The sequence below is a fragment of the Danio rerio genome, chromosome 10 (assembly GCF_049306965.1).
Source record: "Danio rerio strain Tuebingen ecotype United States chromosome 10, GRCz12tu, whole genome shotgun sequence".
Taxonomy (NCBI): domain Eukaryota; kingdom Metazoa; phylum Chordata; class Actinopteri; order Cypriniformes; family Danionidae; genus Danio; species Danio rerio.
The window spans coordinates 31,065,638-31,089,959 of NC_133185.1; the positions used below are offsets into that span (position 1 = coordinate 31,065,638).

Sequence of the window (24,322 nt, forward strand, 5' to 3'; positions counted from 1 at the left end):
TTTGAGCTTTCGTCAGGTAATTTCATCTTCCTGGTTTAAAATAATGTTTGAGGCAGGATCAAAATCGGTGACGTAGCGCGAATCTGCTAGTGGAGTGATGATGCGTCGGTTTCTCATTATTATTCATAGCTGAGTTTTCTTATCCTATGAGAAGACCATGCTTCTTAATTATATATGAGAGCACGTGCTTTCCGAAGGCGAGGCAGACCTGCCAAGCTGTGAGACGCAATGACTGGGTGAGACCACGTCCATGCACAACAAGGGCCGTTTGTGATTGTTTCCATGGTCTACTGGGTTTGTTGTATGTTTTTCTCCGTGATTCTGTTAAGGCTGATACAGCAAAGCTGTTAGTTTGTAACAAGCATTTTTGTCAGGAGAGCTGTACGAGAATTGGACAATGGCAGACTTTGTCTTTTATCAGTTGAGTTTGTTACCATTCAGTCGCATATAGCCATGCTGCTGTGTTCATGCATGTTTAAAATCCTCCAGGATACTATCAGGGTTAATGTTTGGAAAAGATAGGACAAGAGACCTGCTGCACTGTGTCTGCATTTAGACCTGGGGATGGAGGAGTAGAGAAGTCCTCCTCATTTAATATAAACATGATTATCTTTATAATGATATAACAAATTGTGGATATGAAAGTATAAATAACATACGGTATGTAGCAGGGCATTCAATTACTTTCTGTTTATTTCTTTGCATGTTAGCTTTGTAAACTGTAAAATCATCCGTCGCCTCACGGTTTGTCTCTCATTTTGTGAGCCCACTGACAGTTGTTTGCTCGCCTCTTTCTCCCCTGCTCTGCTGACCATGCCCACTCCTCCCTCTGCTCGCAGCGCTCCACGCCAATCTCGAAGCATTTTTTTTTAATTCTAAGGTGAACTTGAACCGAAAGAGGGAGTTTTCAAGATCCTTTTAGAATGATAATGTGAGTGTACGAAATTAACATTTTAAATTTAGGTTTCAGACAGACTTTAAAATAAACAAAAAACTCACCTTTCAGATCTGCAACAGCATATTTACCTCTAAAGAGGAACCATTTAGATTTGTCATATTTATATAAAATATATAAAACTGGTGGCGACGCAGTGGCGCAGTAGGTAGTGCTGTCGCCTCACAGCAAGAAGGTTGCTGGGTCACTGGTTCGAACCTCGGCTTAGTTGGTGTTTTTTGTGTGCATGTTTGCATGTTCTCCCTGCGTTCGCGTGGGTTTCCTCCGTGTGCTCTGGTTTCCCCCACAGTCCAAAGACATGTGGTACAGGTGAATTGGGTAGGCTTAATTGTGCGTAGTGTATGAGTGTGTGTGTGAATGAGTGTGTGTGGATGTTTCCCAGGGATGGGTTGCAGCTGGAAGGGCATCCGCTGCGTAAAAACGTGCTGGATAAGTTGGCAGTTCATTCCGCTGTGGCGACCTCGGGTTAATAAAGGGACTAAGCCGACAAGAAAATGATGGAATGAATATAAAACTGGTTATTTGCATGAGCTTACACCTGAAATTCTTCAGAATTATCATTGCTGTCTGTTTGCAGGTGAGTGACCCTGTGGCTGTGGAGTTCAGTCTGAACACACAGATGTTCCTGCTGTCTAAGAAAGTGCTGTGGCTGTCAGATGGATCAATGGGCTTTGGTCAGGAGAGTGACGCCGCTTTCTCTGAAGGTACGTCTAATGTACCACATACTGTACACCTATTTTGGGCTTTAAAGCTTTTCATAAAAGGTTTTTTTTAAAGAAAAATCCAAAGTACACTTTTAAGGGTTTCTTTTGTTGCAGTTTATGAAGTTGTGTCTGTAAAATACATGTTTTTCCCTCTGCAGCGAGCCCTATTTCTCCATTTTAGTAGTCTTACATGAAACAGACTTTACAGTTTTATTTATATCTACATTTTTACCTAGAAAAATGTTCTGTTATTTAAATGTTCAGTGGTCCAATTAATCAATTGGTTTGTCAACTAATAATAAATAATCTCATTGGTTATATACAACTATTTATTCTACATAAAAATGCGAAAAAAAATTTAATGTAAAAGTTAATTAATAAAGAAACCCAAATTTCTCTCTGTAAAATCAATTATAATTTTGAACCTAATTTCATTCAATGTTTGGATTGTTTTTTGTGCTGAAATTAGCACAGATTTAATAAATTTATGTTTCAATTTCATATTCTATATATATATATATATATATATACATATACAGTTGAAGTCAGAATTATTAGCCCCCTTAAAGTTTTTTTCTTCTTTTTTAAATATTTTCCAAATGATGTTTAACAGAGCAAGGAAATTTTCACAGTATGTCTGATAATATTTTGTCTTTTGGAAGAAGTCTTTTTTGTTTTATTTCGGCTAGGAAAAAAGCAGTTTTTAATTTTTTAAACACCATTTTAGGGACAAAATTATTAGCCCCTTTAAGCTATTTTTTGTCTCGATAATCTACAAAACAAACCACTGTTATACAATAACTTGCCTAATTTCCCTAACCTGCCTAGTTAACCTAATTAACCTAGTTAAGTCTTTAAATGTCACTTTAAGCTGTATAGAAGTGTCTTGAAAAATATCCAGTCAAATATTATTTACTGTCATCATGGCAAAGATAAAATTAGTTATTAAAACTATTATGTTTCGAAATGAGTTGAGAAAATCTTCTCTCCGCTTAACAGAAATTTGGGAAAAAATAAACAAGCGCTCTAATAATTCAGGGGTGCCAATAATACATTTTTTTCCTGTTCTTAATGTAATCAATACATTAATACATTTCATTGAACATGTACACACAGGCATCATCTTTTTTGATAGGTCCATATGAAATGTATAACTGCAGGTGTACTATGTTTATATATAATATCCGCCCATTATACAACTCCTGCTTTGAAACAATTATTGTGAAAAGTGCAATACAAAATAAACTTGAATTGAATTGAATAACTACTGCAGATTCGTTTACCCTATTTACCTGCAGTGTCTTGCCTTAACCAACAAAATTAAACCTTAGAAATCACATATCAACACTCTTGCACAAACAACATTTCCAAAAATGTAAGTTTGTATCAGCTATGTTTCCACACGAGTTGTAAGATCTGTCATAGTCAAGTAAGTCATAGTCATGTAATTGCAGTGAGAGATGTTTGCTGTCTCAGTTTCCAACACTGAGCTTGTTCTCCTCAAGGTGACGTGATCTATGGACGTGTGATGGTGGACCCGGTGCAGAATTTGGGCGACTCTTTCTACTGTAACATTGAGAAGGTGTATCTGTGCACTGGAGCTGATGGATATGTTCCTAAATACAACCCCAGCAAGTCTGAGTTTGGATGCCTTGCTGACTCTCCGTCTCTGCTCTACCGATTCAAAATTATTGTAAGTACGATAGTAATGTTGCTAGTGATAAATACAACTAAACTTAGTTATTCAATAATTCCATGAACTGAAATGAAGCTGAAAACATATTATTAAACTAAAAACTATCCTTAAAAATAAATATAAATCAAAATATGAGTAATTGTGAGGAGTGTGAGGGAAAACAAGCCATTTCAGTACAGGGATTTCTTTGTGATGTTTACTGATGCAATCCTTATACACATTATAATCACAAAATCTGAAATCACACTGGAGCCTATTGCGTACACAGTGATTTATCAACACAGCCCTCCATAATCAATGTATTATCTACATTCATTGACAAATGCCTCTGCTGGATTTAAATGCTCAGTTGTTAAAAAAAATCTAGAATATTAATATCTGTTGTAATTAGTGATAGGAGAAAGAAAGCTTTTCAAAACTTTTGAGTCAATTCTTTCTTAAAATATGTACTGTTCCGAAGCGCCACATGCTAGGGACACCTGCTGGTCAAAACCATGTTTTTGCAACAAACGCTCTGACAAAGCATTTATTAAAATGGCTTTTTAACACTTCCAGTGTTGAATTGAAAGTATAACCTACCAAATACATTTAGCATCTATCAACTAATATCCTTCAATATCAAATGTCTGCATAATATGCATCTTTTTATACAATTTCAAGACTTATATTGTTTGTTTCATTCATACTAAGGACAACAAAATCATTTGGAAGAAGATTATTCCTTTTTATTTTACAAATGTCACATTGAAATGTGTACAGAATTGTAGAACTGATCAGAGATTAGGTTAAAAATATCAAACTATTATTACAATATTATTAATATTTTTTAACTTTTTATGTATTTGCAAGTGTTATTGTAGTTCAAACTTACATAATTATTATTTATAATAAGACTTTTGAATGTAAAACTGCTGGATTTATAATTAAAAATGTAATTAGACGTTGTCATGACATAAACATTTGTATACATGTATTTGTTGTTATTCTATTATATTCATTATAATATGCAAAACATTATAAGCCGTCGATATTTTTGTATGACTACAGTAGACTATAAGACAAATAAAAACACAATACAGGTGTTTAGAAAGAGTATACTTTATTCTGTTTGACCTGCAAAAACAACAATCTAAAAGATAAACTTACAGAGATGATAACCGTGAGTCCATTACAATACGCTCACTCATAAATATAAACCGCGGTTAGCTTTGCCTTGTTGTTCTGAAGCGCGGCTGGCTTGACCAGTTAAATTAAGCCTTCTTTGCTCAACAGCCCTGCTGAGTAATATAGTAAACTATAATTTAAAACGATAGTTTAAAGTGGGCCTTGCTGCGCCCACCATACCCTGGCGTCAGGTCCCACTACCGGCGTAGTCCTGCGTAGTGTTATCACTCTACCAAACCTGGAATGTTGTTTGATGTTGAAACATTTCGAGCAACAAACACGTAATATTCTTCGCAATGTTGTGTTTACCTATGCAAACTATGAAGAACTACACCACAGATGCTTCATGAAGCGCACTTCGTTAAATTGGCGTGGCTCCACTCGTACCATCGGTATTGAACTCACCTTGGTCGAGTACAAATAGCAACACGGAGAAAACTGACAGAACTGTTGAACTTCACAAGAATGCAGATCGAATGTTTAGAACGTGACGTCACTGGCTGAGAATACTGTAAATCTCGATATGATAAGCACTGAAGAGAGAACAGGCCTGTTGAAGTGTAAATAGTGTACCTTCTAATAAAAACAAGAAATTGGTGACGGCTGTATTAAATGAAAAGACCCCTATTTTTTTTTTTCTTTAACTATTAGCTTTTTTATTAGGTTTAAGTTTAAATAAGTTATTTATTGGCTACTGTTAATGTTTTTTTCTCGGTACCACTGTGAATATATATATATATTGTACATAAATATACTGTACATAAAGTTGCAGTAAGAATTATTAGCCCCCCTTTGATTTTTATTTATTTTTATTTTTTTATTATTAATGATGTTTAACAGGGTAAGGAAATTTTCACAGTATGTCTGATAATATTTTTTTTATAAAATAATATTTTATTATTTTATTCTGGAGAAAGTTTTATTTGTTGTATTTTGGCTAGAATAAAAGCAGTTTTTAATTTATATAAATAAATAAAAAACATTTTAAGGACAAAATTATTAGCCCCTTTGAGCAAACCATCAAACCATCATTATACAATATCTTGCCTAATTATCTTAACCTGCCTAGTTAAACTGATTAATATAGTTAAGCATTTAAATGTCACTTTAAGCTGTATAGAAGTGTTTTAAAAAATATCTTGTAAAATATTACTTACTGTCGTCATGGCAAAGATAAAATAAATTAGGTTTTAGAAATGACTTATTAAAACTTTTTATGTTTAGAAATGTGTTGAAAAAAATATTTTCTGCACTAAACAGAAATTGGGGAAAAAATTAACAGGGGGGCAAATAATTCTGACTTCAACTGTATATATATATATATATATATATATATATATATATATATATATATATATATATATATATATATATATATATATATATATATACACACACACACACACACACATACATATATATATATATATATATATATATATACACACACACACACACACATACATATATATATATATATATATATATATATATATATATATATATATATGTATGTATATATATATATATATATATATATATATATATATATATATATATATATATATATATATATATATATATATATATAAATATATATATATATATATATATATATATATATATATTGTCTAATGGTTTATTCTTGCTTCTAGGACAAAGCTCAGCCAGAAACTCAGGCCAGAAGTTTTGGGAACGTGGACTTCAATGCTCTGCTGGCTGTAGATGACCCATCGGCCCTCTCTCTGGTCAAACAGCCTGGATCTGATGGCTTCAGACTCCATTCTACACCCCTCTTCCAGGTCCAGTCCTCATCAAGCTTTACAATACAGCTACTATAATTTTCTAATTAAAAATACACCAAATGGAAACTTTTTTTAAAGACACCTTCTTCACTATGTTAACATCAAATAAAACAGGTGTCATACCAACTTGCCACTGTAAACAGACAATTGTCAAGCATTGTCCCACATCTGAAGGTGTTTCTGATTGGTCCACTGCTTTGGAACTGATATTGATGTTGACATAATATATTTATATTTGTGACTTGGCATCTTAAAAATGCAGAGATGCTTCAAAAGATGTGAGACGCAAATGCATGATTACACAGAAACACAATGGATGCGTTCTGAGTGAATGGCCTCTGAGTGTGTGTGTCTGAGACAGTGCTAATAACACATTGTATATTAGTCATTACATTTAATCATTTAATCTATTAAATTATCAAGCAATTTACAATCCTACAGGCCTTTTATTTACAGAAACAAAATTTGATTGCGAATACTTAATTTTTAAGTGTCATTTGCACATCCTTTCACGTTGGTTACAAATGTGCCACTATACAACTGTTTAGAAATATTAAGCTTAACAATTACCTAAGGTTAACAATAAACAATTAGTTCATCATTAATCTAAATTTGTGAAAATGTAACATTAATTTACATAAATAATTGTGCTCAATTTCTCTTTTTTCCCTGTCTGTAGGTGGCAGTAGGGAGAGAGTGGTTCATTCACACCATCTACACTGTGCGTTCAAAAGACAACGCCAAACGTGGCATCGGCAAACGAAGTGTCGAACAGCACTTGATAACATCAGGAGACCTTAAAGAGTCAAGAAGACGATCCAGACGCTCCAACAGAGACGTTCCCACACTGGCTGAGCAGATCGGCCCCGAAAACAACCGAGGAACCAACATCATGCACATCGCTCTGGACCGCAGCCGCCGCACTGGATCTGAAGAAGAGCTGTTCGCGGATGGACTTTCTCCACGAGGACTCAGTGGACGACAGGCGGAAGAAGAAGCGGTGACGGTGGCAGGAGCTCTCGTGGGTTTGCTGCTCACCGTTCTTGTGTTCGTAGCATTAGCATTGGTGGTTCGCTCAAGGCGGACGCCAGCTAAAAAGGCCCCAAGAGTATCACCCAGCCTGCAGCCGGTCATTGTGCGGAGCAGTCTTGATAATGGGGACAGTTCAGAGGTCTGAGGGACTGATGGAGCTCGTGGAGACTGCGGCGTTCTCCTTGGTCACACATTGGATCCGTTTGTTGGGTATTTTTTGTTTTTGTTATAAACAAGTGCCTCTGACAGGTTTTAGCTTACGGAGAACTCACAACTTTTCACCAGTTCATCACCAACCCAAAGAAATCACCGTCCAGTCTCTCCATAATCGTTTTACGTGCTGATTTTGAGGTTTGCTTGTCCAGAAGTGGGCTGTTGAGGTTTGTCCAATGTTCAGAAGTCTCTGGGGTTCAGCTAAACCAGATAGAAATGTATTCTTCCATTTTTTGGGATTGGATGCATATACTGAGGCAGGATCTAAAGTCAATACATTTTAGTTCCATTCATTTTAAAATTACACAACTTGTTACAAAAAAAAAATTATTATTATTATTGTTTCAGAGTTGTAATTTGTTTTGTTTAGTTGTGTTTTATTTCCAATAGTTTAATATTTCAGTAAAAAGAGAGCTGAACCTAAAAAATACAAAAAAGCATAATTTATATTAGCTATTAACAGTGTTGGGGAAAGTTACTTTTGAAAGTAATCCATTACAATATTAAGTTACTCAGTTACTTCATTACTTTTTATAGTAAGTAATCCGCTACCTTATTTTTGAGTTACGTTTGTGTTACTTTTTATTACCTCTCTCAGGCTTGATCTCTTTCAGAACTTGTTTTTTTTTTTTTTTAATAGAGGAGTTCTGCAATTAAAAACGCACTGGATAGCCTTTATGTACCTTCAAAAAACACATTAAAAAATCAGATTTTAGGATGTTATCTGAGAACTTTACCCCAGTACTCTATATGCCGTATATACAGATTAATGACAGTTTAAAGCAATGTGTTTGCTACTTTTGTACTATTTGTCTTAATTAAATCACTGTCTATTGAGACAATCATCCTTTTCTTCTCTGTGTTAAAAATTATGGACACCTTCTCTCATTGACTGCGTAATTCAGCAATTTACATTTTAAAAGCAAATTAATTAAACTAAAAAGTCACTCACATTGCATTTTCAAAAAAAAGTTACTCAAATATTATTTCTTATTTTAAGTATTTTTATTTTTATTTAAGTACTTTTCTTACTTTACTCGTTACATAAAAAAGCAATATTATTGCGTAACTTGTAATGCATTACCCCCAATGCTGACTATTAATATGTATAATAGATATTAATATTTAATATTTTTAACATCTTATGATGATAGTTATTATTATGATTAATATTAAGAATAAGATGAAGAATAACTATGTTTGGTTACCTTTCAAGGAAATAAAACTAATCATTTAATCATTCATTTATTCATTCATTTTTTTTTCAGCTTAGTCCCTTTATTCATCAGGGGTCGCCAAAGCAAAATAAACCGGCAACTTATCCAGCATATGTTTTATGCAGCGGATGCCCTTCCAGCAGCAACCCATCACTGGGAAACATCCATACACACTCATTCACACACATACACTACGGACAATTTAGCTTACCCAATTCACCTGTACCACATGTCTTTGGACTGTGGGGAAACTGGAGCACCCGGAGGAAACCCATGCTAGAATGGGGAGAACATGCCACACAACTCCACACAGAAATGTTACTGACCCAACCGAGGCTCAAATCAGCGACTTTCTTGCTGTGAGGCAATTGTGCTACCCACTGTGCCACCCAAATAATTTAATAATTAATTTAAAATATTTTAAAATAACAACAAAAATGTCAATAATAATCATTCATGTTATTATTATTATTTGTAACGATTTAATAAGGTGTCTAGGGAGAGAAAACGTAACATTTGGAAAATTATATTATGACAAAAGAAAATGGATGGAAATAAACAATCTTAACATTCAATTTATTTATTCCTCCATAAGGGACTATGATGAAGCCAGCAAAAGAGCATGTTTGAGCTTTAAACAGTGCCTTTGAAAATAGAAACAATCACACAAATATAACCAAACCAACATTTACAGGGGGGGAAAGAAAAGCAAAGAAATAAACAAAATCTACAGCCACATCAACTAGAACACAAGATCCCCTCTAAACTTACTGAAGAAAATCAAAATGTAAAAAAGAAACCGAAATCTTCAGCGCATTCGTAAGTACACTCTCTAAAATAATAAACAAAAATACAAAAAGTGGCGCTCACCCACTTACCTAATGTTTCTGAACACTTCAAATAACTACGGGCAGGATGTATGTTGCGCGACCTGTTAACCTATATTGCTTTTTGCCCAAAAAGGGAATGATCAACTATTAAACCATATTAAATTTACAGCTTTTTGAATTGATTAAGAGACAAAAATGATCAAATTTATTACAAAAAAAGAACAGAAGCAAGTGTACACAACACAAACCCCCCCACACACACACATATGTTTAGAACTAGACATGTAAACAAACACAAATTTATTTAGTTTTTGGGGAAATTGAAATATAGCTACAAGCAGCAATTAGATCTGCAGATGTGACAAGCATCAAATCACCTGAATTTATTTGTGAATAAAATAATTGGAGATGATTTTGAGCAACATGGGGAAAAACTAAATTGCTTTTGACCAGTAGGTGGTGCTTTTACTACATTTGTTTCACAGATAAAGTAAACATACAGTTTTGTGTCAAATTAAATTCCATGTTTTTTGTTGACATTGGTTAGGAGGTGATCTAAATCAAATTCAGTGTAAATCGGACCAACCGTCTCGTAGAAATTACAAAATTTAGTTTTTATCAAATATTATAATAATTCATTCATTAATTTTCTTTTCTGCTTTGTCCCTTTTTTAATCTGCGGTCACCACATCAGAATGAACCCGCCAATATAATAACAATGACACACTTATTCAAATAACAAACTTAGGGGTTTGGTTTCTTAATTTTTATTTAATTTTTTTTTTGTTAATTGGCTTCTTAATAGTACAATAGCTGTAAAACTAAACCTTTAGCGATTACTTGTTTTATAAGAAGCTTTAAACACTGGATTTACCTTTACACTGGAAACAAAGAAGTGTTTACAAAGTTTTCATGTTTCTAAAAGGAAAAATCCTGAGAGTCACTAGTCATGGGTGAAATCGTACATTCAAATGAACTGCTCTCAGCACAGACAATACCATTGTGTGTTTCACCTTTATTTATCTCAAGTGTTATATACATGTCCTATGGTATGTACTATACCATAAATGTTTTATTATCTATGGTCGTCTACTGTATTTGGGGAGATATGATGTCTTGGGAGAGACAATGGCTCTCATTATTGAACTGCTCAGTGTATTTTACTGATATGCTGGTTTTAACAGCAAGTGCCAAGCTCTCAATGGAGAAATGCTCGATATGCATTTCACATCAAATCGTCTTAGTCACAAAGTTTGCATCAGTTATTGCAATTATCTTGTTGCTGCTGTTTTACTTAACATTTGTTACAATTGAAATGTTAGAATTCATGAGAAGACGCATGTATTAAATGTTGCCGTTTTATTTCATTGAGTGTTGTTGTATAATAAGGGACAAACTGTTACACTGGAAATCCATCAGATCCCCACATTTTTTTTATTTCCCTAAAACAGGTTCATTCTCCTATAGACGTCAATGTTATCGTTAGACTCATCAGAGTGTTTGTGTATGCATCTGAAAACATATCCACGCATTTCCAGTTTACCTCCTGACAAGTATATTCCTCATCAGGCTGATAATATTTAAAAAGAAATGTGCTATGCAATAAAATCAGTGGATTGTTTCCATATTCACAAAGAACAACATTTTTGGCACAACGAGATATTCTTTATGTTTGAACTGGTATTTATGGTAAGATATTGTGTTTTGTACATGGTTCACTGCTTAATATTTACAATGCTAAATGCATTTTTATGTACTTGGGCCTTGAAGCACAAAATAAAAGTCACGAGTCTTGAAAAATGCACTGTTTTATTTTAACTGGGAGGGAGGGGTGGGGGGCATCAAGACTATCAAGGAATCTTGTTTTGGCTCAGACATTTTGAATTAAATACAGAAAAAATTAATTGGCTGATGATAGGGAAATTGAAATATAGCTACAAGCAGCAATTAGATCTGCAGATGTGACAAGCATCAAATCACCTGAATACATTTGTGAATAAAATAATTGGAGATGATTTTGAGCAACATGGGGAAAAACTAAATTGCTTTTGACCAGTAGGTGGTGCTTTTACTACATTTGTTTCACAGATAAAGTAAACATACAGTTTTGTTTCGAATTAAATTCCATGTTTTTTGTTGACATTGGTTAGGAGGTGATCTAAATCAAATTCAGTGTAAATCGGACCAACCGTCTCGTAGAAATTACAAAATTTTATAACAATGCGCTAATGCATTTTAAAGCATTTTACAGTAAAATTCTCAATGGATGATGTCAATAATGCCTGACATGAAAATTATATTTTGTTCAATATGTTGTCCTGCTCAGAACCTAAAATGATTTTGGCCACGCTGCTAATAATTTGTAAGCAAAAATAGCTATTTTTACACACCCTGGCCATTAGGTGGCTCTGTGGCAGAACTTTGCAGGTTGATAGGTCATGAATGTTATAATGAACAAGCATCTGCCAATAACTTAATAAGAAGAAAAACACATGACCGATCTTTACCAAGCTTTTTTTTTTTTTTTTTGCATGTTATTTGAGAACAGTTGAACCAACTTGAATTGTTTGGGCTCTTTTTGGTCTATAGAAGTGCAGGCTTTAAAAACCCTGAAAACGTGAAGTGTTGACACCCCTATAAGAATGGTTTGTTTTGAATCAGTATCTTGGAGCTTGTATCAAACTCCAAAGAGCACTGTTACATAAACCAGAGTTGATCTCTTTGTACCCATAAATGATGGAAATTCAGTAAAAAAATGCTCCCAGCTTTGGACTTTCAATTAAAAATTTTCATTGACTCATTGTTTTCATTAAAACAGTCAATCAATTTGCTAAGCGATTACTTAGCCAACAACTTTTAGTTCCTAGAATATATTGTTGGTTAGCCAACAAAGTATTCTTTTACATAAATAAAATGTTCTCCATAGATTAGGAAAACTTTCCCAGAATGTTTTTGGTTACCAAAAAATTTTTTTTTTACAAAAAACACTTGCAAAACCTTATTATTCGGTTCCCTAAAACCAAATGAAAATGTTACAGAACATTCTGTTTGCTGGGTAGTTTAAACCTTTGAATAGCTTTAATTCAATTCTCCATTTCTTTGTCTGGGAATGTTCTTGGTATTTTTAGTGAAAACCAGACATGCAGTGTAGTAGTTCAAAACAGTAGGCTTTCTTCTAAAGCTAAAAATATATAATGGAAAAGTATGTTGTGTGATTCAATCCAATCGCCAAGGAATCGTTTTTATAAAAGAAACATACGGGTACCGGTCCCTTGCAAGAAGCTGATCATATCCAGTGGTTGAAAGAGCACTGAAAAATCATATTTAAGTAAAAGTACCATTACTTAGCCAAAAATGTAGTGCAAGTAGTATCTGTTGTGAATATTAAGTATGAGTAAAAAGTACACCTTTTAAAAGTACTCAAGAGTAGCGAAGTGAGTATAACGCTGTAAAAAGATGATGCATTTACATGTAATTCGTGGATGTGTGTAAACATTCTGAATTGGACTAAGTTATTGCTCTGCAGGCAAACCACATCATAAGACGTTAATATTAGGTTAGATTTAGGTTGTGACCAATGACTGTAAAAAATATGGACGACGCGACAGCCCTTTTTCCCATTGAACGCCTTGAGGGCAAAACGCCTGCTTGACGGGCACAAACTGTCGCAAAAGACTGCTGAAATTGGAGCCAGACATGCGCAGAAGGATTGACTGATGGAGCCAGAGGAGGAGCCGCGAAAATGAGCAGAGTCGAGCTTCCAATCAAACGCTTTATGTAAAATCAACTACGCCCCCCGAACTTCTCAGCATGCGTTTGCTGTCATATCAACACAAATGGATGTAATAACGTTAACAAATATGAGGGTTTTATATATTCAATCGCGCCAGCTCCAGGCCGCAGCGCATAACTTACTCGCGGCGTCGCGGGCTGATTCCGGCTCGCATGCGGCAGCGCCTGCTCGCTCGGCCGCCGCATCTGGCTCGATTGACTCGGCCTGGTATTGGGTAGTGAGTCCAGGCATCCGGAGTAGGTCCAGCAGAGGTAACATTAGTCAGTCTGAGCTCTAAGAGATAAGTCTCCGGCAGGCGAGAATCTAGCCGGAACTGTGTTTTGCTATCTGGGTGGCTAGGCGTGTATCAGCAAACTAATAAAGCCCGAAAAAAGCCCTGAACTTAGCGAATAAACAGTGTTCCACCAGGATCATGTATGTCAGAAACTATAGTTTACTGCTGAACTCATTTTGTCATGGTAAAATAACACAGAAATCGAATAATAACATTTCAGTCTACTTCAGTCTCCTGCCGAAGCTCAGACGCCGCGCTTTGAGAAACTGTCAATCACAGCTGTCAATCACGATGACACGCCCAGCATTAAATTACTGCTAAAAACAAACTGTTTACAAAAATGAAGATCTGCACCTATTTCAGCACAATAACCAGTGCCTTAATCGACCAGAACTATCTTTCGGGACATTTTATTGCAAGTGTAATATTTTTTTTTATTTGGGCTCAAGTCTCCTTCATTAACACGGAGGAGGCGGGCTTTATGACTTGTACTGCAGCCAGCCCCCAGGGGGCGATCTAACGGCCGAAACCTTCACTCAAACGTAGGCTTGCGGCACACTTGGTTGTGACATCAAGTGACCAAAATTCAATGTAGCTAATATCTAAGGACAATGTTATTCGGATGTCCAATAACGGCATCAAATGATGTTGATATTTGGTTGATTTTAGGTTGTGTTAGAAAGTGACCAAAATCCAACGTTGTGAAATACTGACATTTATTTGTCAGGTATGAAAAACAAAATCTGATAGACATCATTGTGGTAACGCCAACACAATATCAAGCTATAGCATTATTAGACATTGATTTTAGGTTGGACGTTGACATCGACCTGACGCTAACCCGAATTTCATTTCCAAACAAAATGCCCCCACGAGGTTGGGGTACAATGTCAATCTGACATCATCCATCATATTTCATCAGTGATATGCTATCTAGAAATTCTCCAGGTCAATGCGGGTAAAGTTTTTGCACATCTTCTTTTGGACATTTTTAACACTTTCAAACAGTTTGCTGCAATTATAAATCGTCCATGTCTTGAGGTAGTTCATTAAGATGCGAGTTAGCTATGTGCGATTTGACTGAATCACAGGACTGATTTTTCCAATCCCCACAGACAGGAAAAAATAAAGTTGTGACGGCAGGTTGAAGGAAAGTAGTAGAGTAAAATTAACTAAAAATGTACTCAAGGGAAGGTAAAAATAGACATTTTTAAAACTACTTACAATTCCCGAGAAAAACTACTCAGTTGCAGTATTTAGAGTATTTGTCATTTGTTACTTTACACCACTGATCCTATCTTATGGTCCATAACATCTAAAAGATTAAAAACCTTAAAAAATAAAATATTTGTAGAACAGTCTCTTTAAACTGCACTGTTAGAAGGAACCGATTCGAAAACCGAGTCGCTGTACGCGGTGTAACCAATCAGGTTCGTCCCTGTCTCCCACGTGACTGAACCTGGAAGTGAGTCCAGAATGGGCTCTGTCTCTCTCTCTCCTCCGTCTAGAGTCGCTTGTGGCGCTGTAAAGCAGTAACACGGTTTAGGGAAACATGGCCACCGCCGGAGATTCGCGAGGAGAGCTTCAGAAGGAACTGGTTTGCTCCATTTGCCTCGATTACTTCGACGACCCTGTCATTTTAAAATGCGGCCACAATTTCTGCCGCATGTGCATTTTGATGCACTGGGAGGAAAATGGAGGCGATGATGTGGGTTACCAGTGTCCGGAGTGCAGGATGGTGCGTGGTTTGTTTTGATAAACGCTGCTCGATTCCGGGCTGCTTGGTTACAGTTTTATTTAACGCTAGACACATTCTCGTTTAATTCCTGCAGAATGACCAAAACCGACTAACTGTTAGTGTAAATGTTTATGTTGTTAGTGGTTTGCGGCGTTTATCCGTGAGATACAAATCTCCGTGCTTGCCGTTTGTCAGCACAGCACCAGCAGCTTCTCGCTGTCGTTTAAGCATGTTTGTACTCTTTGCAGGTTTTCGCGAAGATGAGTTTCACCAAGAATTACCTGGTGAAGAACTTGGTGGATAAACTGAGCGACTTCGACTATCTGAAGACATGTAGGCCCTCTGCACCCGCCAAACCCGTGAAGATGGACGGTAAATGTGAGCGACACCACGAGGAGTTGAAACTGTACTGCCACACCGACAGAAAGCCTATTTGCGTGGTGTGTCGGGAATCCAGAGCGCACAGGTGAGGCTCGGAGACCTGTGTGTGTGTACAGTGGCCGTGATCAAAATCGGTAAAGCAGCCTATTGAGTAGGTCTGTTATTGGAATCGATTCCTGATCCTGGAATCGAAGGCCTCTATTCTGAGAATCGACTCCTCACAGTTGATACGGTTTATTCTCAAACTCTGCCAATAATAACCTGCTAAAAAGCACATAATTCATGGCACATGAACATGTAAAAGGTATGTGCATGATTGTCAAAAGTAAATAGCAAAACAAACCATAACAAACACTAAACTAAAAGCGCTCAATTTATATGTGGGTTAGATGTGCTTTCATGTGTTTTTTTATAGCAATAACAGGCCTTCATTAATATTTGGGCTAGTAAAGTAATAGTCTTCATAATTGAGTCAATTCCACTCAAATCTTGGGTCAACTCTAGGCCAGTGTTTCTCAACCATGTTCCTTGAGGAACACCAACACTGCATGTTTTGATGTCTCCTTTGTCTTTCACAGCTAATACAAGTCTTTCAGTCTCTGCTGATGATCTGAATCAGGCGAGTTTAGTTAAGGAGACATAGAAAATGTGCAGAGCTGGTGGTCCACTAGGAGTGTGGTTGAGAAACACTGCTCTAGGCCCTGTTGGGTTATATAATGGTGTTTATGTCGGTGGCAAGCACAGAAATGTTTAACTATAGACTTAAGTGCCTATTCTCAAAATAAAAGAAATCATTTTATAATACGTGCAATGAACTAATGGATTTGGATATTTGCTGTATTGAAGTTCACAAGTTTCACTGCGTATATTTATTTAATATTCAGTACTTTATATTCAATAATAGCGATAATTTAATGATCTAAAATTGTGAAATTTATTCTTTCAAGCATTACACATGACTGATTGTCTTGCATTATATGTTGCTAAAATGATTCTAAATTTGCAGTGAACAAGTGTAATGATAGATAGATAGATAGATAGATAGATAGATAGATAGATAGAATGAAAGAAACCAAACAATATTAAGTATTTGTAAACATCAGATTGGACACACAATTAATGAACTCGCACATTATTTTATTGTTTTCTACCAGGCACCATGATGTTGCTCCTGTACCCGAGGTTGTTGAAGACATGAAGGTTAGTTTTGGGACTCTTATCTTGTTGGTTGTGTGATTATGTCTTGCACTTGTTTGTAGTGTCTATTTTTCTCTTTTTTTTTGGTGCTCTTTCCTTTGAAGTGCTTCAGTCCTTTCTGTTGTAAATGCTTGATTTGGCACCAGAAGCCCTTGACGTTCATGGTTAACCTTGGGTTCTTGTACAAGGAGTAACTGTCTGTCACAGCAGTGCTGTTCTCATCAGATATTTAAACAGTTTTTTTTTTCCAGCCTTGGTATCATGTAGGCAACGTTTGATTGCTTTGTTTGTTCTTTTTGAGACAAAATCGTCAGAATCATTCGTTCAGTGTTGAATAGAGTGTGAAAATTACAGCTTTAAAACTTGTGCACTTTTCTCAGTGGGAGGTCATTTTGCCAATCTGTCAGCTATTTTCTTAATGTGTATAGTATAATGGTTAGTATTTCAATTTGATAAACTATAGTTCTATAATTCCAATAATGTTTTGATGAACTAAATTAGGGTAAAATATTTAGTTTTTTTTTTTTTTAAATACGTCTGTAGCTTTTATTCAATTTCAAGTTAAAATAAATGCCAAAATCAACCATTTTTTAACCATTTCAAAATCAACCATTACAGCTCACATTTATTTGTTTATTTCTAATATAGTTTAGGTTTTTTAGGGCTGCATGATATTGGAATTATCTGACATTGCAATATTTTGTTTTTCTGCAATATATATAATTTTTGGTCACACTTTATTTTAAGGTTCAGTTCTCGCTCTTAGCAAACCATTACTTTTGCTTAAACTCCTAATCTGCTCCTTATTAATAGTTATTAAAGTAGTTTAAGTACTGGGTAGGATTAGGCATGTAGAATAATCATACTTGACGTGCTTTATAAGTCCTAATAAGCAGCCAATATCTCAATAGCTAAATGCTAGTAAACAACTAGTTCGTAATGAGAATTGGTCCCTAAAGTTTTAGGGAATGTATTCATTTTGATTGACTGGGATGATTCTGTAGGGGTGCGAATCATGCATAACATGCTATAAACAAACTACAAGCACAGGTAAACGCAACAAAGCAAAGATAAAAGTAAAATAAACAGTGCATGCATTATAGTTTTTGTATATGTAATTGTAGAAATTACACTGCAAAGTCAACTCAACGTTGCTTGTCTTTTCAATGTGACTATTGCAGATGCACACAATGGAATATCGATGCTGAAATATGTTGTGCAGCCCTTGTTTAAATTATAATTTTAGCTTACTATAGGAACCATAAGTACTTTTGTATTGTATATTTTAATTATTTGAAATTTAAATATATTTAAAACAGAAAAAAAACTTAATTGAAGCTTCCACATGAGTAAAGTGTGGCACATTTCTCACATGTGAATTATCTGTTCCTTTGGATTAGAGTGTTACTCCTTGTTCACAGCCCAAGGCCAAACATGCTCAAATATTTGAGTATCAGAATGAAGGAATATTCTTGCACAGAATGAAAAAGTCATTACACTGAATCATGGAATAAATGTTAAGCAACCCTGCGACTTGGTTATAAACTCTGCAATTCTATAGTTCCTAATAGTCTAGTCTCTTGTTGCATTATGGGAACTTTTGACTGTTTGCTTGAATTGTTGGCCTTGCTACAGTAATGAGGTCTACATGTGTCAGTATGATTTCTTCTATGACACTCTGCATAATTTCCTCTCTCATTTTAACACGCAGAGTGAACTCAAGCTAAGACTCATCAAGCTGAACTGGCAGAAGTCCATGTGTACTCGAGTAAAGAGCACAGACGAACAGGCCAAAACTGATGTCAAGGTATGAAGGCCTGATTGTTCTCACGCTGACTTTGCATACATACAAACGACTCAGAATTGCTGGTTGCGTAACCGGCTGGATTTATGATCCCTGAGGCTAAATCGCAAACATTTACATCTTAACAGCTTAAAAAGCAAGCCCTGAAGGAGAAGATTGAGGACGACGTCGGAGCCCTGGTGCAGTTTTTGCTGGATGAGAAGGACGATCTGTTGGAAAGGCTGGAGGCTGAAGTGGTGGCCACCATCGGGGTGATCGATGCCAATCTGAAGCGTGTGGAGAGCGAAGCAGCTAAAGTGGACAAAGCCATCACTGAAATTCAGAACCAGCTGAGCGACAGCGCTAACTTTGAGGTGATAAAGATTCAGTCATTCCAAGACCCTCTCTACACTTGCATGGATTTAGTGTTGTCACAATACTGGAGTTTCAGTACTAAACATTTAAAAATGTCCATTTCCTACTAATATATGAGCGCATACTTAAACACAGCTGATTGGCTATTATGTTCACTTGCTCAGAGAAAAATGACTGTGATTGGCCGTGATTTCACTGAGAGCAGTCTCTGGGGTGTTTTAAAGTCTCATCAATCAGCTGTTCTGTCAATGAGCTGACATACAAACGATGGGCTGATTGTTCGACTGATCTTTGCAGCTTTGAAACTCTCCAATTTCTGTGTACCGGTGTTAGCTTACAGTGAAGAGCAGTAAACGGGTGACCTTCATGGTCAATCTCTGTCATTTCTGTTGAGCTCAAATGTTAGTGGGAAAATTGACTTTTTTATTTTTTATTTAAGTACAGACTGGTGCAAAAATGTTAGTATCATGACAACCCTACATGGAATTAAGTTAGTGGGCGAACAGACATGACTGGGATCTGAAATGGATTACACCATCTGAAAAATCTGCAGATGTTTGAGCCCATCATTCAGTCTATTTATTTCCTCATTTAAATGCGTTTAAATATATATTTAATCACTTTTTATGTTCATTTTAGTATTATCACAGTACAACTTTTAAAGTTACTGTGTGAATGTGCCATAATTATGACAATTTTTCAACTTTATGTATCATCTTGTGTCTTCATATCTAGTTAGTTGCTGCTTTGTTTCTTCTAATTGTAGCTTTTTTATTTCTGTTGCTTTCTGACTTTAATATTAATGTTTAACTGTTTCTTTCCTCCAGACTATCAGTAATTCTTACTTGAGGTGAGTAAATGTCTTATTCTGATTCAGCTCATTCTTTATCTTCTTTATCTTACTCTATATACGCTGTGTTTCTCACATGATTGTTTTTCCCCTCGCAGTCCATGTCATGTCAACCTCAGCGTGCAGTCGTCAAACTCTCCTCCAGATTTCTCTGAGTTCACAGGCCCCTTTCAGCTCATCATGTGGAAGAAGATGATGCATGTGTTACACACAAGTGAGTGCTGTTCATGAGTTAAGCAGAACGTCACGTTTACCATTGTTTAGTGAATCTTCCGATTTTTGTTGGTGTTAGTCAACAGAATGTGACTTGAGTGAGCCGTCCTTCATACTTTGCTATGCATTCTAATAGGATTCATCACAAGATGATTGTTGTTTTTTGGCATTCGATAACATCTGTGCCCATAGTGTAGACCAGTGTTTCTCAACCTAGTTCCTGGAGGACCACCAACACTGCATGTTTTGGATGTCTTCTTTGTTTGTGACTTGCATTACAGGTTATTCAGTATTTGCAGATGATCTCAATAGGGTGTGTTTTTGGACACTTGAAAAAAAATGACATGGAAAATGTCCAGAGCTGGTGGTCGAGAAACCCTGTTGTAGATAAATTTCACACACCCCTAAAATAGATCTTGTCTCCATTTTAATGAAATGGAATATTTGAAAATGTAACTACACCTGCAAACAAAATAGGAGAACAAACAGAAATTATGCAATGTATGTAATTTTAACAGAATCTGTCTGAAACATTGTTATTTTTGGCAGTGGAAACAGCTCACCAAAGCAAACTTTAGCGGGAGTTAGTCTTGGTGTCCTAAACACTTTTGAGTTACCATTGGTCTTTGTCAATTACACAATCTAGAACAGTGTGTCTGTTTTAGAACTCCACCGCCTTTGACCTGTGAACCCCCCTATTTGTTTCTCATTTCACGGGGATCAGACAGGAGAAAAACACTCCTGTAGTCCAGTAGCAGAGCTGGTGCAGATTTATCCGTACCTTTGCCATCGCTTGCGGAGAAGACTCAGAGGCGGTCTCACAATGAACACCTTTTTGTGCCACGTCTTTTCAATGTGTTTGAGCACAACAACTCATTCGACATATAGAAAACCATGTAAAAGGTGTGAAAAGGAACTTCATGTTGAAGAATGTGTGGCTTTTACTTATCAAGATATATGTCAACTTTTCAGGTTATTTATATTATAGTAGCACCCATTTGTTTTAAGTTTGTCTAGAAAATAAAGACTAACCAGATTTTGCATGTTTTCCAGTGCCCCAGAATCTGACTCTGGATTTGGACACGGCTCACCCCTCGTTGGCCATCAGTGACTTTGACACCAAGGTTGAGGAGGGCCGTGTTCGTTCCCAAGAACCTGACATGCCCCAGCGATTCACTCGTTTTTTTGGAGTGCTCGCGACCGCCCAGTACGCCAACGGTCAGCATTACTGGGAGGTGGATGTGCGGGACAAGGGAGTCTGGTATTTGGGCGTCACCACAGAGTACAGCAACCGCAAAGGCTTCGTAAACCTTTCGCCCTCTGCTGGCTACTGGAGCCTGTGTCTCCAAGACAGACTGTACGCCAACGAGGAGGACTCGCGCGTGCCCGTGGCGGATTACTGGAACTCTCCTCGAGTCGGCGTCTTCTTGGATTACGACAGAGGCCATGTTACTTTTTTTGACGCAGTCACCATGAAACGCATTTATAACTTCGTCACATACTTTGACGAGCCCGTATCACCCTTCTTCAGCCCAGGAAAAAACGACCCAGGCAGCCGACTACAAATATGTCATTTCTACTGAAAAAAAAAGTGTTTGTGCATTTCACAAAAATGAAAAACAACAAAAACAAATGCTCCTGTTGTTACATTGACGTAAACATTTCAGAGCATTTTCCCTAATGAAAGTAGGGAGACAGTTTGTTTTGGAGCTCTGCTGTATCTTTGGATTCAGTTGATCTGGATTTATTAGTCGCGTAGAGTTTCGATACACCATAATCTGACGGAGTGAATGGTTTCTTTTGCTCTTGAATTATGATGTAGCCCTACTGAACTTCAGGTAGAGAGGCATTGCAGGTTTTTAAGCAAATGTCGACTTTAGCTGCTCCGTATTGTCGTTTGTCTTAGACCTCAGTGTTGTCTTTTGTACGTCAGTGTAGAGGTGAAAATAAGAAATTACATCAGGCCAAAAATGTATTAATGCTTGATATCAAACATTTCCATTTTTTAAATTGCTGTGTATTCCATAATGTGGCATATTCACCATTATTTTTCTTTCTTTATTTTAGTGGAAACAATTTATGGCACAGTTTTGTCTTTAAAGGTATAATTAAGCCAAGAAATGTGAATTTTCTCACCTTTTCAAGATGTAGGTGACTTTTTCTTCAGTAGAACATTAAAGAAATGTATTAGCTGAAAACGTGGCCTTTGCTGATCCATACAATTAAAGTTAACAGCTACAAACTGTTTGAGAATCAAATTACCAAACAAAAAACGCAGGAAAAAATTTAATTTATCAATGAATCTTGAGTAAACATTGATGTTTTATTAAGCAAATTTACATTACAACAACATTACTGCATTTATTGAATGCGTTTACGGCAGCCTGGAGCGTGACCATTCCGTGTAGACGTTTCTATGTTAAAATCGACGAAATCTTGAGTAAGAAAATTAGCAGCAAATGTTCAATTCTGGATGAACTATTCCTACTTTTGTCATACAAAATTACCCCACAACGTTATGAAAATGAGGATGTTTCATAAACCCTCAGTTTTTTTAAAAAAACATATCATGCTCAGACTGCAATAGGTGCTATGCAACTTGGGAGTATGTGAGTTTTCCTCAACGAAATAGGTCAGATGTGCGGTGATGCGCGTCCTTCTGTTCATTGAATTATATAGAGATTATAATGCTTTTATACTCAAGTCCAACTTGAGGCGGTGTGCCATTCATCAACACAAGTCAACAGTCAGTAATGCATTCTATTCAAATGTATAGCAGTAAAATCTGTCTCGCGGACTGATGATGATGATGATGATGCTGGGAATGTATGGATTGTTTCCATTAGTACTGAAATCATGAGCATATTTCAGCATCTCGTTATTGAACACTCTTTGGTTTGCTGTTTGTGTTGATATTTACAGAACTGGTTTATTTCTAGAACCATCCGAGTCGTTTGTTGAAAATATATTTTGAGTTTACAAAGGATCAAGAAAACACAAGAAACCATTTCTGGATCTTCAGATGTTTTGTACATATGCTGTCGTTAACGTGAACATACTTTATGATCTAAGTTTCATTTAAACACTTCTAGTATTTTAATCGCTGTCTGGTTTTTCATGAGAAATGAGTTCAACTTTGACGTTTGTGTTTCAATCGCTGATGTAAATGAAGTGCTACATTTAGCGTCACCTCTGGATGGCACCACCAGATCATTTGACTTTTGTGTGACTTGTTAACCACTGTAATACCTGTCAGTTGTTTTTTCTTCTCTATGATATTAGGCATTTTAAAAAATAAAATATTATAAAGATTGTTTACATCATTTCAGTACTTCATTACATAGAAGCTTGGCAGTTCTATTTTTAACCCCAAAGATCCAGACCAGTTTCTATTTAGAGGAAAATTATGAGGCAAATAAAAGACCACATGGAAAGTTTATAACATGTTTCTGCAGTTGTTTTTGAAATACAACCCTTGTAACAGATCTGTAATGGGGCATGTAAAATAAGACATTTAAAATAAGACATTTGGTCGTAATAACCCCTCGCACCTTCCCCTTTCTGTTTATGTGCTTTTCCACAATACCAAAACAATATGGAAGCCTGATTCTGCCATAAAATAAATTAATAATAAATTGCAAGTCATAATAATGACTTTGTAATGAGATATTTTCTCATAATAATGAGAAACTTTGTCGTTTAATGACTTACTTTCTCATAATAATTATTTATTTTCTCAATCTAATGACTTTCTCATAATAATGACTTATAATAAACCTACAGGGTAGTTGAGGCAACCATAGCTGCATCTGTTTTTTATTCAACCTATTGTTAATTTTATAACACTAACTTCAAAACATGTTACATGACAATCGCCTGGACACATTATGAAAAGTGCTCAGAAAAAGCTCTGAAAGCTGGTTCTAAAACTACCTCAACCCCAGTATACCTGCAAAGGTGGCGCATGTGCAAAAGGGGGATACGTGAAGTCATTATGATGAGAATGTTTTCATGTGCAAATATCTTACTATTTTAGTAAAGTAAATCATTATTATGAGATATATATATATATATTTTATTATGAGAAAGTAACTGATTATGA

At 36.0% G+C, this 24,322-nt stretch overlaps 2 protein-coding genes across 3 annotated transcripts in view; both read left to right on the forward strand.

Annotated features, from left to right (window-relative positions):
* The window catches only part of frem2a (FRAS1 related extracellular matrix 2a), a 150,294-nt gene extending 138,878 nt beyond the window's left edge, over positions 1 to 11,416 (forward strand). The window contains exons 22-25 of one of the 2 annotated variants that reach the window (XM_005155380.6): positions 1,533 to 1,659; positions 3,165 to 3,352; positions 6,175 to 6,321; positions 7,004 to 11,416. In XM_005155380.6, the coding sequence (XP_005155437.2) occupies positions 1,533 to 1,659; positions 3,165 to 3,352; positions 6,175 to 6,321; positions 7,004 to 7,501 (960 nt within the window). In that variant the 3' untranslated portion in view covers positions 7,502 to 11,416. 2 annotated transcript variants of the gene reach the window in all.
* Positions 11,417 to 15,192: 3,776 nt separating this feature from the next.
* Positions 15,193 to 22,418, forward strand: trim47 (tripartite motif containing 47). The gene is given in 8 exon segments (NM_200284.1): positions 15,193 to 15,421; positions 15,670 to 15,887; positions 16,957 to 17,002; positions 18,711 to 18,806; positions 18,932 to 19,156; positions 19,985 to 20,007; positions 20,106 to 20,221; positions 21,274 to 22,418. Coding segments are annotated over 8 exon segments (1,440 nt in total). The 5' UTR covers positions 15,193 to 15,235; the 3' UTR covers positions 21,804 to 22,418.
* The last annotated feature ends 1,904 nt before the right edge of the window (positions 22,419 to 24,322 follow it).